The 19,482-nt window shown below is 39.3% G+C and overlaps 1 protein-coding gene across 3 annotated transcripts in view; it reads left to right on the forward strand.

Moving 5' to 3' along the window:
* CTTNBP2 (cortactin binding protein 2) overlaps positions 1-19,482 on the forward strand; it is a 134,803-nt gene that overhangs the window by 46,492 nt on the left and 68,829 nt on the right. For 2 of the 3 annotated variants that reach the window (XM_074315676.2, XM_019743209.3), the window contains exons 3-4: positions 4,863-5,087; positions 14,217-15,873. In XM_074315676.2, the coding sequence (XP_074171777.2) occupies positions 4,863-5,087; positions 14,217-15,873 (1,882 nt within the window). Of the gene's footprint in view, positions 1-4,862; positions 5,088-14,216; positions 15,874-19,482 lie in introns of those variants that run through there. The other variant, XM_074315677.2, reaches the window with a different exon arrangement.

Genomic DNA, 19,482 nt, shown 5'->3' on the forward strand with positions numbered 1-19,482 from the left:
CAGAGAATGGAGTATAGCTCTTGGAGGCCGAGTGTGGAGTGTGGCCAAGTACACTTCTAGCCCTACAAACTTGGGGAAGCTCCTGGCCCTCCCAGTGCTCAGTTTGTTATCTATATTATGAGGCTAATGATACCTAATGTGGTTGTTATGAGAATTTAAAATACCATACGAGAATCGAAGCATATATTAGGTCCCTGTAATAGTGAAAAATCAACACTATAAAATATTGAATCCATGACAAATTCAAGATCTCCCAGGACCCAGAGGAAGAGATTAAAGTGATAAAGTAGAAAAGAAGGTACATGTATATGGATGATAGAGGATGGAGATCCGTGAGGAGAGCAATTGATGTGTTTGAAGAAGACCAGAACAAATGGAATGGATGCTGCAACCAAAATGTAGCAGAATCTTTAGATTAAAAAGGCTACATGCTAGGACAATACCCGTGAACACTAGGAATAATCTTAACTGGTATTTATTAATTTTAAGATTAGAATATGAATTGATTTAATCAGGCAGAAAAGCAGACAGCATCCCTGAAAGGGAGAAAACTCAGCCTGGCCTCAGACTGACTTAGTCCTGTGTGCTATTGAATGTCAAAGGTGATCAAACAAGATTTAGTGTTGAAGGATGCCACCTAAAAATGTTTTCAGCCAGATGAGGTGGCGATCGTGTAGGAAGAAGGAAATAAAAATCATCCTCAGATTGGCAAAGATGTAAAATATTCCTAACCAAAAGTTGCTCAATGAAAATAAATGACCTAAAGATTTACTTACTAGTTAGAAATAAGCACAAAGATAAATAATGTTATAAAATTGCAAAGAGGAGCAAGAAATTGGTTATTTGTTCTTAACCTTGCTGGGGCATCTTAGGACTTGGGGGGATAGACTTACCAATGGAGTGTTGGGCCAAAGCTGGGTTTGCAGTTACACAGATGATTCTGATAAACAGCCAGGACTGAGAACTGCTTCAGCATTTTTAATCAAGATGAAATACGTACTATACACAGATAATTAGGAAAGTGGGGATATTGCCAAAGATCTATAAAAAGGATTCCTTTATTCTTACATTTATGCTAATTGATTTGAAACTGTAAACCTTTTATAAGACATAAAAGCAAATATTAATAAGTGAAAAGATCATTTTCCAAGGGTAATACTTAATTTTATGAAAATGTCTTCTTTCCTCAAATGTGTCGAATTTATACATAATTCCAATGAAACTTATAATTGCTTTTTTTAGAAGTTAATAAAATAAATTTAAATGTCATCAAGAACAATGAGCTCGTAGCAAAGAACTTTGTAGAAACTGATATTGTGAAGGAAGTTTGTCTTATTGGTTGGTAGCATGTAATAATACAAATTAAAACATTTGTCCTGGCGAATTATGAATAGAAAGATAAAAGGAAACAGAATAGAAGATTAAAAAAATACCCAGTATTATAGAGATAACACAATTAATAATGATAAACAGGACAATTTATCACAAAGACATAATTATAAATGTTATTTGACTAGTAACAGCCTCAAAATGTATGAAACAATAATTGACAGAATTGAAGGGAGAAATAGACAATTTCATAATCATAGTAGATTTTCATACCTCTCTCAGTAGTTGACAAACTAGTAGTTGATAGACATAAAACAGTAAAAACAGAAAATATGAGTAACACTATCAACCACCTTAATTAATTGACATTTGTAGAATGTATTCAGTGACCTCAAAAGAATTAAATGAGAAATCAATAACAATAAGCCATTTAGGAAATCTCCAAATAACTGGAAATTTTGGAAAAAAAGTTATAATTCATATGTCAGACAAAATCACAAGGAACTTAGAACTGAATCGCAGCAAATGAAGAGTCACTACTTCTACCCTTGAAAGAACCGAATGTATGTATCTTGTCCTTCATTATAAAGGTTAACTGGCAGTTCATATTTGTAAAGCAAATCAATTGGAAATTTTTTGTTTATGATCCTGTACACATATAATTATACATTTTCAGCAGAAAAAAATTCGCCCACATTCAATAATGTCACAGTGAGACTATCAAAGCTAGTAATTTTAAAATAAAACCAAACCAAACAACAAAAATACACACACACACACACACACAAACAACTGTTTCACCCTAGTAAAAAATAGTATTAAATATTTTCTGACCATCAAATCTACATGAAGTGAAAATGATATATGTATTTACCTCCTATATTAAAACGAACATTAACCCATTTATAAAAAAAATCACTCTGATTTAAGAATAACTTGTGTGGTTAAGAAATGGCTTGAGTGTGTTACAAGTATTGTATGTCATAAAGTACGCTGCATAAACATCAGGCAGTTATAATTGGTTTCTAAACTGTAAGTTGTACCAGGCGACCCATAATGATAAATATTGGATACTAAAGTTAGGACAAAGATACAAAATTTTCAGAAGAAATTTTGAAATCTAGTTTTGACTTTTAAACTCCTTCACCACATTGAGGGTATAAAAGAATTTAGCTGTTGGAGGTTAAACGAAAGGTTTGTATCAAAGAGCATTTCTCGGGAAAGAACTGTGCTGTGAGCCCTGTCCATCCAGTTGTTTCTCCCTTCATCCCAAGTCAAGAGAAAAGGGCTTGAAGGAGACAATTTCACGCCTTTTAGGTTTCTCCTGAAGGTCTTGGTGGAGAGGCTCAGTGGAGGAAAAGCTGGCTGGCACCCTGTGGAAATGGCAGAATGGTGGTTGCAGCAGTCGTCTTGCACTCCAAGAGTTTGTGTAGATGAAGATGAGTGTTTCCTATAGATTGGGCCATGGGCATCGGAGAGTGGGAATAAGATTGATGCAGGTCCTGTTCAGTGGAGAAGTCTGGACAACATGGAACCTCAGCCCACAAAAACTGGATTCTAGATGATGTATAAGGAGTGTATGCAAGGCTAGCTTCATGGGCGTGCAATGTATGCGTTTGCGAAGTGCCATGCACTTAGAAGGGCTCTGTGCTTGGTTAAATGGTGTGCTGTCACTGGTTTGAAATTCTGAATACATTTTTTAACAAAGAGCCTTATGTTTTCATGTTTTACTGGACTCCACAGATTATGTAGTCTGTCCTAAATTTATGACCTACATTGAGCAAACTATAGATGAAGGGGCCTCAGCTCTGTAAAGTCACCAAGCACTTGATGGGAAAAGAGTAGGCTTCACATGTTGGCCACACTCGGTGAGGTGAGGTTAGTGTAGCCACTGACCCAGTCGGGTGGAATGTTCCTGCTCCCCTCGTCTTCATCCGTCTACTTCCAGTCCATTCCAACCCAGAGAGGACTGAAACAGCTTAGAAAGGGGGGAAATATTTAGATACAAAGAGAGAGGTTTTCACAAACACTTCATAAGCTGCAGCAGATCCCAGCTGGGGAAGGAACCTATCATACCACTGAAGGTGGGTGTTCTAATAACCAAAGGAGGGCTATTTTCCGTCTTACAGCCAAATAAATGGACTTGTATTAGATAAAAGTAATTAGAAAAACCATGGGGCTTTTCCAGGTTTGCATATGGGGTGGGTGATGAACTACTACACTGAATAAAAAGTAGTAGAAAGGTGAGGGACAAAATGAAATTGCTTTTGAAATTACATCCAAAGTGATACTTACTCAGTGTATTGATTACATAATTGAACTTGAAGACTCTAGAAATGTCGAAAGATTTTTGACTCAAACCATGCTGACTTTTAAGTTTCAAGTGATGGCCTGAAAGCTAGCTTAAATTTAATGGTGAAATTGGAGTTTTTGTAAATTGCATTTCTTAATTGAATTTGGTATTAGGAAAAGAAATGTTAGATTTTCCCATCTGTCATTTGCTCTTGTGTTTATCTAGTTGTTGGCTTGCTGACAGTGGTCTAAAAATGGAAAAGTTTAGTTGTTCGATGTAGTTACTTTTAAAGTGAGGAAATGTGTGTAATATATCTTTAGGAATCGCGCTTAACATTTAGGACAATTAAGCTTGATTTATTATGAAGCAATTTCGTTTTTCCACTGGCAGTGACATAGAATAATTTTTTTTCTAGTGGCTCTTCCAAATGACCTGAGTTAGGAAAATGTTGCTAATTTTCAATATATTTCTACTGCTGTTTTCCATTTTATGCAAAGACTGTTGCAGGCTAATTATAGAAAATCTCTTTTAGCGCCATGTTGGATGTGCAATTAACTTTGACGCTGATGGACTGACATTTAGAGTAAAATGAGGTTACGTTCTTCCCTGGGATTCTGTGAACTATATTTTAATGCCCTTTAATGATGAGATATTTTCTGGAGGTTTTTTTTTTTTTTTTTTTTTTTTTTTGGTAGTTGGTCAAACTTCACAAACTGTGAATGTTGTAAATTTTTGACTAAAAATTGTCATGAAGTATCTTCTTTATAAATTCTTTCTGGCTATACAAAACTTTTAGGAGATTTATATTTTGTGACTTACCTTGATAAGTATTATGTGAAATGTAAGTTCTATTAACAGATATAATTTTATTTTTGAACTTTTGCTAAAACTTAATTGCTAATCTGCCCTGTCTGATTTTACTTTAAATTAGAAAACACTGCACCTAAAATTCAGATCCTTGAAGGAGTGAGCATCATGGGAAAAAATATTTGTGTCATTTGTAATTTAAAAGACAATGTTTTTAAAAGAAGAAAATTTGAAAGTAGACCAAATGGCAAGCCAAGCTAGTCAGGGATGGGGGTCAAATTGCCCTGACCTCTGGCTCACCACCTGACATCATTTGTAAGCCATTACTCACAACAGTTGTGAATCCATTTGGAAAAGCAATCACAAAACCTTCTCATAAATTTCTTTCTATTTTCATTTCTTTTTTAAGTGCATTCCTCTGATTTTGTTCTAGGCTCGCAGAAAGGAGGTATTTATTCAGGAACGGTATGGAAGATTTAATTTAAATGACCCATTCTTGGCACTGCAGAGAGACTATGAAGCAGGTGCCGGCGATAAAGAGAAGAAGCCAGTTTGCGCCAACCCCCTCTCCATCCTCGAAGCAGTCATGGCACACTGCAGAAAAATGCAAGAAAGGATGTCCACACAGCTGGCTGCTGCTGAGAGCAGACAAAAGAAGGTATTGAGACTTCCCAACAGTCATTTTCCCCATAACACAGGGTAGAATGCAGAGACCATCTCTGAGGTTATCCTTTGTTTTGTTTTGTTTTGTTTTAAAATTAACATTTATTGTGGGTGACAATGGTTAGTAAAGTTACACAGATTTCAGGTGTACAATTCTGTAATACATCATCTATATATCACATTGTGTGCTCACCACCCAGAGTCAGTTCTCTTTCCATTACTATATATTTGATCCTGTTTACCCTTTGTTTTTAAATACTGGATTTTCAAGAAGCATTGGGGTAAGTACTTAGAAATGCAAAATGCTGAGAGATTCCAGTGACCCTTTTCAAATGTAACTCAAAATTAAAAAAACTCTAAACCATAAAAGAAGTATGACAAAGAAATTGTTTCCCATAATGGTGACTTTGAGGCTTTCTTTAAAAATACAGATTTTTTTTTTCCTTTTGGACTTCTCTTTTCTAGTGCCATAAGGCTGCTACGTGGGTGATCCAGTAATGCAACCAGGCTCTGACGTATGGTGGCATCCCCAACTTACTTTATCCAGCTTCTGTCTCAAATAGTTCTTTGAAATGAAAAAATGTTTACATTATATCTTTGGAAAATGAAAATAGCGTAAGGAGAATAGAATGAAAGTTGGCCGGGTATATGCAATCTCACTACATGTCATTTCGAAGTCCTGGTTAGTCTCCAGCTTGCCTCTGTTTTCTGATAGCTGTGTCTGCAGCAGACCTCCAGGCTCCTGCTCACATGTGTTTCATTTAAACCAGCCTCCACCCCACTCCTTACCTCCCCACCCCCACACACGTATTTGTTGCATGTGAGTACATGCTTCAAAGAGTCCTGAGTGATAAAAGCTTACTAATATCAGCCACGTGGAAATAGAAGTTAAATTTAAATATTTTCCTTCCAAAAGTCTGCCAAGACTACTGATTCCCTTTATTAGAAAAGAGAGTGAGAAAATCAGAGAAGCAAATAATGTCTAGTGTAATTAGAATTAAAAACAATATGTTCTCCCGACCATTATCAAAGCATAAATTAAAATGTTTCTATTTGTCCTTTTCAGAGGATTCATTATAGCTTACATGTAACACCTGCTTGACAATTAACCTGAATGTACTGCACTCTAAATATTTGTGATACTGTCATTTAATGTGTGTCTTTTCCCTGTAATTATATCTTTGCATTAACATACGTATGTCAGCGTTCTGCTATGAATGGTGAATAAAAGCAGACTTTTTCATCAATATGACACATGATAGAAAACTAAGCACTGGGTAAACTAGTAAACAAGAAAGGTTAGCGGGCTTTCCATGGATGGGAGGCAGAATCAAACAGTTTTACTCTGGACAGTGTAAACCATCTACGAATCCCTGTAAATAACCACTGAGGTCTCCGGAGATTGTCAAAAGTCCCCATGAACCACTTAAGCAAGAGCCAGTGTATTTCAGCTGATGTCACTGAGATCATTTGTATTTCTTGGATGAGACACATTTCAATTATGTTTTTAACATGTCAAGTGAGCTATTTTATAATAAAGTATTCTGCTGGGTTTTGTGCTGCATTATCAAAAAAATTGAGAAAATATTTTGTTTTCATTGTCGTTTTCACTTAATATATAAAAATGCATGCGTTCCTAAATTTTACTTCAGTTTTGCCTTTCGTCTATCATTTGTCTTGTAGCAGAAAAGGAAGAAACTCATTTCGAGTGGAATCAAAGAGTTTATTATCTGGCTTATTTATTTTTTTTTTTTTCTAATCAACTTACATCCTGTTTGTTCTAAATGACTGGGTCATTTCCAACCTGGCTGGGACTGAAAGGAAGTTGTTTCTGTCCTATGGGTCCTGAGAGGCTAATATGAAATGAGCCATTGATCTGTCTCTTATGCATAACGGGGATACAGGAGTCCTTTACGGCCAAATTCATCGGCTGTGTGGTCTCAGTGAAGGATGACTCTGATTGGCCCTGCTACCTTGTGTCCCTAAAGGATATTTTGTTCCTGTAGATTGTAGCAAGTGACAAGAGCCTCAGTTTGTACTCTTATCCTGAATCTTACAAGGAAAATGTCACATCAGCTGATAAGACCAGAAACACCAAAGTCATCTTTTTAGCAACAAAATTACCTGTCACCTTTAATCCGGAAAGTAAATATTTAAACCACACATCTTCAATTCCTTTATACATAGAATAACTTGCAGCTTTAGAAATCTAAAACCAGTAAGACAAAAACAAAAACCAAAAAAACGTTATTTACAATGAGTCCAGTTTTTTAAATCACTGCCAGAGCAGAAGTCGGGAAAAGCAAATGCCCCATTATCTACACAGTTCTTGGGTGATTCTAATGTCTTAACTTGAATGCTGCTTTGGTTGGCCTCTCTAGGTGGGAAAAGAAGCTCTGTGCTCATTCATTCATTGGTTCCTGCTGAGACTACTAATAGGAGGGTTAACTGTTTGGTAGTTTGTGTGCCAGGAAAATTTGGGCAAGAGTCAATTTGGCAAATGGACTGAGCCCTCAAAGCCACTTTGAATAAGCTAATGAGTAATCATCTTGGGCAACTTTGCCTCCAGTCAATGATTCCCAGTTTAGAGCCAGTAACCTAGGGTGGAGTACTATTTGGGTTTTTATTACTTATCTTGTATATCATCTGTTAATAGAGTTTCTAGCCTAATTTATTTTCAATCATTTTATTCATACTTTGAAAGTATAATCTCTAACTCTGAAATAGGAAACATCTTTTAATTTGAGCAGAGTCTTTAAAAGTAAGAAGCCAAGGTGAAAATTAGGAAATTCAGAAGGGAGCAGTTTTACGTTTTTTTATTTTTTCCACACATGAAAAAACCGAAAGCTCTGTGTCTTGGCTGTAGCTTCTTCTAGGGGGCAGCTTAGCATAATGATGTCAGTTGCATGGCAATAGATGCATCCGGCAGGATTGTTAGTTGTGAGCAAGTGAAGCCAGTATTCGTTGAGTTCAGCAGAAAAGGTTGACCTGCAGCATGGCAGAGCATGGCTGGGACAGCGAGGGGACCGGCCCTTAGCAGGCAGCATCACACAAATGCTCCCTGTAGATCTTGCTTGCAGCAAGTGCTGCTTCTGCTCATGTGAGCTGGGTCTGGGGCAGCCTGCTGACCCACACTGCACACTGGGTTGCCATCTCCGCTCTGGGTCTGGAGAGGTGCCTACCCGCCCCGCTTCTTTGCACCCCCCATTTTCCTGGTTGAGGCCTGAGAGCAGGTGCATGTGACTGACCTAGCTTCACCCCCCCCCCCCCCCCGACACAGCAAGACCTGGGGAGCCCCTGTCGGACATATTTCACTGTTATAGGGGAGAATCATAGAGTGGAGAATTCTCCTAACATACGAAGGAGTTTCAGGTGTTAGACAACCAAAGAAATGACAAATATGCCAGAAAAGAACAATCAAATTGCTTGTTTTGTTTATTTCATATGCCTTTTTGTTCCTATTACAGCAAATTGTACTGTTCTGCCATTTGAATTCAGTGTTCTCTACTTCATACTATAATGGTTACTTTATAACATGTAAGTATAACTTAATTTTAAGTTGCTTTCCAGACTTTCATTCCAGGATAACATGGTAGAAAACCATCTGAAAAAGCATTTTTAGGAGGAATATTTAGGATCTTTTGTACATGAGTGACTGTTTTCAGCTCATTCTTGCGTCTTTTTGTATAATTCATCATTACATTTCAGCGTGCATTCTGACTGCCCGGGAGGATGGCCAAGTGCGAAGGGAAAGCCGGAGAGTGAGGTCGGGGGGCACTGAACAGAGAGCGAGAGCAGAGCAGCCTGTGCCTCATCCACGCTCTTGCCTTCACTTTCTTAAAACTCTAGATCAAGAGGAAGGGACAGATGAGAACTGCAGAGCCCAAACTGCTGACTGGTAGTTCTAGCCCAATGAAGAAAAATAAAGATCTTTTAATATGTCTTATTGTTAGGTATTTGTTTACCAGGATTGAGCAGGTGGGTGGGGGGACCAGCTGGGAAAGAGGACATGAATTTGGTGAGTGTTAAAGGATATGGGGAAGCAATGATGAACATAGTTAAATGTCCAAAGAGTCTTCTGTGGTTGTGACAGTCGTGCACTCTGCTTTCCCATTTGACAAGTGACCATAATTGCTTCCCTCATTAAATTAGAACTAATTGCCTTTACATTGCTGCTCTGCTCCCACTTATCCAGTTTCCGGTTCATTCTGTTAAAACAGTTGTTTGGTGCCTCTTCGTTCATGGCTTCTAGTCTGGGTGCTATTCTTGGAGCAGCCACCCACTTTCCCCAGGGAAGCTGTTCTTCTAAGTTCTTCCACACAATCCACTGCTTGTTGCAAAATGGGTTGGTGATGCTGCTCCATGCAAAATTCCCCCTCAGCCACTACTTGAAAGTGGTTTTGAGTAGGTACAATTTGGATAACAATACAACAAAGTCAGCTGGAACTCAGTGGTCTGTGTACACAGCAGACTGTGATTCCTGTGTAATTGTAGGACTGTGTGGCTGAGCTGGGAGTCTCCAAACTTAACCCTACCCATTAGGTCCACAGATTTTGGTATGTTGTGTTTTTATCTTCATTTATCCCAAAATGTACTCTAATTTCCTTTGTGATTTCTTCTTAATCCTTTGTACTATTTAGAAGTATATTGTTTGAATTTGGGGGTGTTCTTAACATCTTACTGTGATTTATATATAATTTAATTCTGTGGTCAGAGGACAGATTCTGTAAGATTTTAGTCCTTTGTAATTTTCGGTGGTTTTTAATAGCTCAGGAAGTACATCTGAAGACTGAATCTTCTGTAGACTTAGAGTATCCTGTTCCATAATATCAGTCAGGCCATGGGGTTTGCATAATGTTATTAAGATCTACTATATTCATGCTGATTTTTTCAATCTAGATTTTTGCCTGAGAGAAGACTGTTATCATAGATTTGTCTATTTCTCCCTTTATTTCTGTCAGTTTTGCTTCACATATTTTAGAGATATTGTTTCAGCTATTATTTATATTACAGTTTCTCTGTATATTATGTATTTTTTCCCCATCTGGCTGTTTTCAAGATTTTTTTCTTATCTTTATTTTTAGCAGTTTTACTATGATGTGCCCAGGTATGGTTTTCTTTGTATTTATCCTGCTTTGGGATTGCTGAGCTTCCTGAATTTAAGTTTGTTTACCAAATTTGTAAATTTTTTGGCTATTTATTCTTTTAATATATTTTTCTTCCCCATTTTCTCTCTCTTCTCTTTTTGGCACTTCACTTACATGGAATTTAGACCACTTAATATTGTCCTACAGGTTGGGGTGCTGTTCACTTTTGTAAATCTTCTTTTTTTTTTTTCCTGTTTCTCAAATTGGATACTTCCTTTTGCTCTATTTTCAAATTCATTGTCCTTTTTATTCTCTCATCTGCTATGAAGCTCATTCAGAGAACTCGGTTTTCATTTTACATATTATGCTTTCTAGTTCTAAATTATCCATTTGATTCTTTTTTTCTAATTTCCATTTCTATGCCAAGATTTCTTTTTTGTTCAACCATTGTGACCATATCTCTTTTGAAAATGGCTGCTCTAAGGTCCTCGCCTGCTACTTCCAACATGGATCATCTTGGATCCAGTTTATATTTGGGCACATTTCTCTTGACAATGGGTCACTTTTCAAAATAAATTTATTTGCCTGTCTAGTAATTTTTTATTGTATACTAGACATGGATGTTATGGAGACTCTAGATTCTGTAGCTTCTGGAGATTGTATTTTGTTCTATTATAGTAAGCAGTTTACTTGTTAGATTCATACTCCACACTCTAGTATTCATACTCCATACTTTAGCTGGCAAAGTGTTCATACTCCATACTTCAGCTGGCAAAGTATTCATACTCCATACTTTAGCTGGCAAAGTGTTCATACTCCATACTTCAGCTGGCAAAGTATTCATACTCCATACTTTAGCTGGCAAAGCTAAAAGTATTTGATCAGTTCTTTCATCCACTGAGCTCTACCTCTGTCATTTGGTGTGGAGTCTCCCCATGAATGTGTAATTCAAAAGACAACCAAAGATCCTAGTGGGGTTGATCGAGCAGCCGCGGTTCCATCCTCTGACTCCTCAGGCCAGTATATGCTGTGCTTGAGCTCCTGCGGCTAGTGCTCTCAAGACAGAGAGTTGCCCTCAGCTGAAAAGCTATAGAAGGGCAAATCTCATCCAGTACTGTTGGCTCTCCTCTGATGGAAGGGGATACTTCTCATTTCTCCTACTTTTATTGCTCTCCAGAGCCTTCAAATTTTTTTTTTCTTTCAAGGGTTTATAATTATTATCTGCAGGAGAGGTAGTCTAATAAAAGTTATTTCACCATTACTGGTAGTGGAACTTCCTCTGATGTACTTTGTAATTTTTCAATTATAGCTGCTATCTAACTTATGAAAACATCTATCAATATGTTTAATATGGTCAATTCTCCAGATCCTAGTTTCCCTGTAAATATATGTCTTTAGAGGATAACCATTGTGCAAAAGTGACACATTTTTAAATAACACCAATAGTTACATTATAAATTGGAAACATGTTTTAGGGCCAGGCACGATGGTGCATGTTTACATGTGTTGCCTCATTTAATCCTATAGAGTAATCATTAGTATTGCTGTATTGTGTGGAAAAGGTAACCAAACAGAACTGATCTTTAGACAGATAACTTACCAAAGTCACATGACTAAGAAGTTTGGGATCAGAACTTAGTACTACATCTGTTACTCTTTCCAGCACAAAAACTTTGTCTCTGGGCCAGAATGGTCACAGATTTTTTTGTTTTTAATATAAAAAATTATTTTGTAAGTATGGGAGTATGTTTCTATATGGATTGGATGGAGCTTGTAGAGAGGGGAATATTTAACATTTATAAAGAGCAATGTGATAAGTAATGAAGCAAGTAGCAGAGGCGATGGGAGAAAATAAAGTTAATTGCTAAAGAAAATCTGACCTTCAACAGATGGAAACCTTTCTTCCTTAGAGTGAAGGGAAGGACATATGGATTGGTGTGGCTATAAAAGAGTTTAATGCAGGAGACAGGATGTAGAAGGAGTGAGTTGGTCTGAATTTTCTTGTTAAAAGAGTCTGTCAGGGTAGACTGACAGTCAGTCAAGTGGCCATTGGATGAAGTTTTGGGGAGAGTGGCAGAGGTTTAAATATGCCCTGAAGTCAATTGTGGAAGAAGCTAAACAGAGTTGGGGAGAGTAATTGATGATTGGGGCTCAGAGTTCAATTGAATTTGAAGCCATGTTTTGTAGGTTGCATCAATTATGTGGTTTCCTCTGTGCTCTGCTATCTGTGGTGAGATTGAAAAAGACTCATGTTAGTCTGAAATAGGAGCCATAAGGCACGAGTGAAGGAAGGACAAAGATGCAAAAAATTATGGCTGCTTTTATAGTATTATGTTGGTGCAAAAGTAATTGCTGTTTTTGCAATTTTTTTAACCTTTTAAACCACAATTACTTTTGCACCAACCAAATAGTATAGTTTTCTATATCAATATCTGAGATTAGTTATTCTTGTGTTAGAAGTTATTCTCCTTCAACTTGATTCTGAAGTGTAAGGTGAAAGTTACCATTTAAAAAGTAAAGTGTTATGACTCATAGTGAAGAAATACTGTGGACAAAATGTGTAATGTGGTGAGAAAAGCTTGAGACAAGTAGAGCCCTGAATGATTGTCATGTTTCTGACACTGATTAAGTGATAACATCAGGAAAATCACTGGCTTGGCTTCTAGTTAGTTGTTTTGCAAAATGAAGGTAGCCCTTAAAGTTCCACAAGACATCTTTTTTCCACCTTCAGAGGTAAATTATGAAACTCATATTTTTTAAATAAGCTGAAAATTGACCCAGTTTCTGCTTTTTCCTACATTGCTATGAGAATTGGGGGGGGGGGGGGGGCGCTAGTACAAAATACATTTAAAATTTTCTTACTCTTTGTGTAGGCCTTCCTTATCAATCTAGTGTTTGATGCATTTAGAAGAGTTAAATTGCTCTAACTGTTAATAAGTTAAATTTTCCATGAGTTACCAGATGAAATATATATATAGTAAATGACAGCACTATTGATCCTCAAATCTCACCTAATCTACTTATGAAGCCACTCCCCAAATTTTTATGTAGTAGCAGAGAGTGTTGATGTGTCGACAGTTGTTTTTAATGATTCTTGGAGAATTGTCTATACTCCTGATCACCTATTTATAGGACCTACTACAGTGCAATTCAACAACTTCTTCAAAGCCGGAAGCACCCACAGTAAATGAATATGTCTGACTCCTATCTGGGCAGTGAGCTACTACGCTCTCCTTTTGGTCACTGCTTAGCACAGGAGCCCTGAGCCCACACGTGAAAGTGTGGGGTGGAATTCTAGGCAGAGAGAACAGCAAGGTCAAGGACCCCAAGGCAGAACCATGTTCAAGAATGTTCAGGAAACTCCAGGGAAGCCAATGTTGTGGGAGCGAAGTGAGCAACTGAGACTGAAGGAGGACGTGAGGCCAGACTTTGGGTTCGCTGACATTGATTATAACATATTTCTTTAGCTCTTTATAGTTTTCAAAGGACTTTCATATATGATTTTATGTGATTTCTATAGCAACACATCATAAGCTTGAAGTTTAAAAATACTAAGTAATACAATTAGCGAATATAGGAGCTTAGAATTTGACTTAAGTCTGCTGTTCATTGGCACTTTTCATTGTACTGAACCTCAAAGATTAACTAGTAATTTTAGAGCATTAAACCTTAAAAAAATCAGTTCCCTGACAGAGCTCTACTTTTACAAAAATAGAACTTTCTGAACTCTGTGCTGTGATTTGAAGCATGAGCTTACTGTCCTCCTTTTCTGTAGTTAACTTTAATAGATTTTTAAAAATTCTCTGTTGATTTAACTTAGATACTTTTTGTAAGAAACCATTTGCATCTACGTTCTCATTTTAATGAGTCTAAAATGTCGTCTTTCCTATCACAACACATTTTGGAAATGTGTCATTTTCACTAACCCAAACCATGTAATTGTTAGAAGATTAATAAAAACCCCCCAAGAAGCACACACTCCTTTGGCTTTGAGATTCTCTGCATATTAACAGGGCTGTCCTGTGCATTTCTTTCAGCTGGAGATGGAAAAGCTGCAGCTGCAAGCCCTGGAGTTAGAGCACAAGAAGCTGGCCGCCCGCTTGGAGGAAGAGCGCGGCAAGAACAAGCACGTGGTCCTGATGCTCGTCAAGGAGTGCAAACAGCTCTCGGGCAGGGTCATCGAGGAGGCCCAGAAGCTGGAAGACGTCATGGCCAAACTGGATGAGGAGAAGAAGAAGACGAGTGCGTTAGAAGAGGAGCTCTCCACTGAGAAACGAAGAAGCATCGACATGGAAGCTCAGATGGAAAAACAGCTCTCTGAGTTTGACACCGAACGGGAGCAGCTTCGTGCTAAGCTGCACCGAGAAGAAGCACACACCACGGACCTCAAAGAGGAGATAGACAAGATGAAGAAGATGATTGAGCAGCTGAAAAGGGGAAGTGACAGTAAACCAAGCCTCTCTCTCCCCCGGAAGACAAAAGATAGGCGTTTGGTCTCCATATCTGTGGGAACAGAAGGACCTATGACGAGGTCTGTTGCTTGCCAGACAGACCCAGTGATCGAAAGCGCTGATCATGTGAAGAAGGTGCCTTTGACTGTGCCTGTGAAGTCTTCCACCGGGAGCCCCCTAGTTTCTGCAAATGCAAAAGGGAATGCATGCACCAATGCTGCCTTGGTCAGGCCAGGTATTGACAGGCAGGCTTCCCACGGTGACTTGATTGGCTCCTCTCTGCCCACTGTCCCATCTCCAAGTGCAACCAGAATTGAGGAAAATGGACCGAGCACTGGCTCAGCACCAGATTTAACCAATAGCACACCCCCGCTTCCCAATAACACTGCCCCTCCCGCCGTGCAAACGCCGGGCGCAGCTCCCCAGAGCCACTCACAAGCTCCACCTCTGCACAGTTTACATTCACCGAGTGCCAATGCGTCTCTGCATCCAGGTTTAAACCCGCGAATCCAAGCAGCTAGATTTAGATTCCAGGGCAATGCTAATGACCCAGATCAAAACGGAAATACTACCCAAAGCCCTCCATCCAGAGATGTCTCTCCTACAAGTCGTGACAACCTAGTGGCCAAACAGCTAGCTCGGAATACTGTGACCCAAGCACTGTCAAGATTTACAGGCCCTCCAGCAGGAGCGCCCCCAAGGCATGGAGTGCCCCCCTCGGGGGATGTTGGCACCTACCCTCCTGTTGGTCGGACCAGCGTCAAGACTCCCGGTGTGGCACGAGTTGACCGAGGAAACCCTCCTCCTATCCCACCAAAAAAGCCAGGGCTGTCCCAAGCTCCTTCTCCACCCCACCCCCAACTCAAGGTCGTTATGGATAGCAGCAGGGCCCCCAGTGCAGGGGCCAAAGTGGATAACAAAACTGTGGCTTCGCCTCCTTCCAGTTTGCCCCCAGGGAACAGGGTCATAAATGAGGAGAACCTCCCCAAACCAACCACCCCTCAGCTGCCACCAAAACCATCCATAGATTTAACTGTGGCACCGGCAGGCTGTGCTGTGTCAGCCCTGGCCACGTCTCAGGTGGGTGCCTGGCCTGCTGAAACCCCGGGACTGAACCAACCTGCATGTTCAGAACGTTCCCTTGTCATTCCCACCACCATTGCCTTTTGCTCTTCCATAAACCCTGTTAGTGCCTCATCCTGTAGAGCAGGTGCCTCAGACAGCCTCCTGGTAACAGCATCAGGTAAAGGGATCGTCATGTTATACCCTTTTGTTAAGAATGTGGCCTGTTCTCTCACTTGCCTTCATTTCCTTCACATTGCTTTGAAACCGTTTTTTTTTTTATTTGATAGTTTTTTTCCTACTTCTTTCCTCTCTTTTTTTTTTTTTTTTTTGTATTTTTCTTTAAAGTCTCCAGGGTATGGTGATTCATCTTGCGGTTTTGTTATGCTAAGTGCTTTCTTCTTTTAAAATAACCTGAAAGTAGGGGTTTGGAGCACATGGAGACCATTAATGTTGAGGGACGAAAGTGTTGCCCTGGGAGGAAAACTGCTTCTTATTAAATATTTACCTCCCGAGACTTCAGTGCCAGTGGATCATCACCCGGCAGTGTATGTCAGTTCTGTCCTTTCTGAGACGACATGAAAACAATCCCTTCAAGCCATTACTAATGCGGCAGTCTGCCTCGGATTATCAGATTGATTAGATTTGTTCTGTAGTTGGTATGTTCTAAGTTTTAGTATCCGTTTGGGATTAACTTGTTACCTCACAAATAGTGTGTATATTTGTAAACCTCTGGTTTAAGTGCGGTTTATTTCAAAAGCAGTTTCCTCAGAGTTGTCTGTCGGCTTCCAACACCTGAGCATGGATGGGTGGCGGGGAGCTGCGTTAGAGGTGCGTTGCAGAAGTGGTTGTGAAGCCCCCGGATCTGGGCCTCTGAACAAGGTCACTAAGACCTGCATTGTCCGCTTTGTTGCCCAGCCCTAGAGGAAGCAGTATTTTCCTATTGACCTGACTGGATTATTTCTTCACTGAGTATGTGAGGCTCCAAGATACTGTAATGTTGTAATAGTTCTGTTGGAACTTTGGATCTTAGTGGTTAGCAGAGACTCTCTGTTCTAATGAGAGGAAACTTTAAGAATTAAAGGAAAGTTTGAGTGATGTTTTATTGAAAATTTAGGGAGAAGAGTGAGAATAAGAAACACAGGTGGCACTGTACTTGATAATTATCAGGTGAAGAGAGCAGTACACCAGGACCTACTTATCCAGGAGTAAACTGTCTCTTTGGACGTGAGCTCCACGAGGGGCTAGCTTCATGTTTGGAGGGGCAGAATGGGGAAATGGAAACAGCCTGGCCACTGATGTCAGTCAGATCTGTGTTGGAATCTAGGCTCTGCCATTTACAGCTGTGTGTTTTGGATGAGTTTTCTTGAGCAAGTTTTTTCATCCTTAATATGGAATTTATGCTACTGATATGGGGGAGGGTGATTATTAGGAGGCTTTATTATCACACGTGCAAAGAGCAGAGTGCTGAGCTTAGAGCAGCATGAGTGATGAATAAAGACAGGTGACATTACTGCTTCCATTACATTGTTGCCTAAAACATTTTTGAAAATTTGCTTTATAATTGACTTCAATCTTACTGTGTGATGTCTTTACAGACATTCAGCATTCCGTATTTTTAATCCCAAATGGTATTCCTGAGCTGGACAGCTCTTCTCCTGGCCTAAAGTGTTGCGTGTTTCCCACAAGTTAAATCCACCTTCAAAGGGTGAAATTTTACAACCGTTCAGAATACGAGAACGTGCTGTACGGTCATGAGGTAGTTGCAGAGCAGAAGTTCCAGCAACGTGGAGTGGTGGGGTGTTGTTGACATAAATGCACGGCCCATGAGACAGAAAACGCTTCCCGGGTTATATAAATTTTGTCAGTGTTTTAAAAACACAGTCGTCTTTGCTTTGGACCTTGATGCTTTACCCGTGTGGCCTCACTCTTTGCCGTTCTGCAGGGTTCAGCTGCAAGTGGCCTTCAGAAAAGCTTTAAAACCAGGACCTATGACTGAGGAACGTGTTGTCAGCAGTGTTTTAAGTTAACGTTTAAAGACAGAGAATTCCTAGCCCATTGTACTGGGGGTGCCAAAAAAAAATGTGTATACATGACTTGTATTCATCTTTTGTTATCGGTGTATATTGAGTATTGCAATTTTAATAGCTTTTTCCTTTCTTAAAATATGTAGACATCTTTTTGGCACCTTCTATGTATTCACGAGAATGACTTGCTTAGGATGCGGTGAAATTGTGGATAGAGGAGCCATCTGAAAAATGCCCTTGACCTGTGTCTAGAGAGCAGAGAATAAATAGTGGCACCAAAGACGTACCGTGATTCCCCCAAAATAAGACCTAACTGGAAAATAAGCCCTAGCATGATTTTTCAGGATGACATCCCTGAACATAAGCCCTAATGCGTATTTTGGAGCAAAACTTAATGTGAAACCCAGTCTTATTTTCGGGAAAACACGGTAGCAGCCACAAAACATACCTGAAACTGTTTCCTCATTTCTGTTCTCTGATTTTGTCATTGGCCCAGAACATTCTCAGAACTGCAGGATTATCTTTGGTGGGATAACAGGTTTCTGTGTCATTTGATTAGAAGATGTGGCTTATTAGGAGGAAATGGAGGCTGTGGAGGTTGTCATTCAGCAAGCGTTTACCGAACATCTAGTTGAGTCAGGGAACGGAAACGTTACCACAGTTACATAACGGGGTGCATAACTCCACCAGGGCTGGAGGTCAACTTAAATTTCCAGAACAAGATACAGGATTTCAGCTGTTTTCCACTTAGATTGTCCCTGTTTCTGCCGCCACACGCATCACAACTAGGAAGCACCGGGTCTCCCTACATCCTGCCTCCTAACCTGTTCGTGTAGGTGAGCTCGTGCCTCTCCAGGTCGTAAGCTCATTGAAAGGTATTGATCTAAACAGCCACTAATGCACTGTGGTTGGTAGTTCAGGGCATGGGGGTAGAGCACGTCTGCCAAATACCTGGGGGGTATCTGTTCCAGTTTCAGTGATGAAAGGAGCAGGAGGCCAAGTGTGGGAAGATAGGGTTAGCCTGTTTCTGCCCCTTTCTAGGCATCACCCTAGAGAGCAAATTCTCTCTGAGCCATTAGCTTCTCCATCTGAAAATGAAAGCATTGAACCAAAAAACGTAATAATAGTTCCAAACCAAAAGGATTAATCTAGCTCATTGAAGTTTTCAAACAGTTCACTACCTCTCCTTCCTTGGAGAACCACTAGATCCCATGATCTTTCAAACTCTAAAATTCTGTTTCAATGTCAGCGTATCCCTGTGATAAACAGTTAGTACTAAAGCACTGACAAGGTCACAGTGACAAAAGATACTATTTAAATAAATTGTGTTGTAAATTAATCTGACTCTAACTCAATACCAATTTTTGGTAAATGGCCAAATGCTAAATTTTTAAATAACATTTTAAGTTCTAAATAAATTAGATTTTCTTGTTCCTCATGAACTTGTCAAATGAACACATTTAATCGTTAGATGAATAGAATCCTAAACCGGAAAACACCCCAGACAACCGAGTTTCCATACCCTTGGAATTTTTTTCTTTTTCTTTTTTTTTTTTTAATTTCATACATTTTACTTAATTTGGTTCAGGCTTTTTTCCTTATTTAAACAAACATTTAAAGAATTCCTCTCCATGTCTGATTGGCTTAAAGGCTAAATCAGAAAACCAGATTGATCTGAGCTATGACGCTAACCTTCTCCACACTCTGAAGCTGATGCCAGAAGCTGTTCTCATTTCTTCCTTCTGCCGCTGCATGTTCTGTCT

This window comes from Rhinolophus sinicus, chromosome 8, assembly GCF_057876585.1.
Source record: "Rhinolophus sinicus isolate RSI-liver-muscle chromosome 8, RSI-T2T, whole genome shotgun sequence".
Lineage (NCBI taxonomy): Eukaryota > Metazoa > Chordata > Mammalia > Chiroptera > Rhinolophidae > Rhinolophus > Rhinolophus sinicus.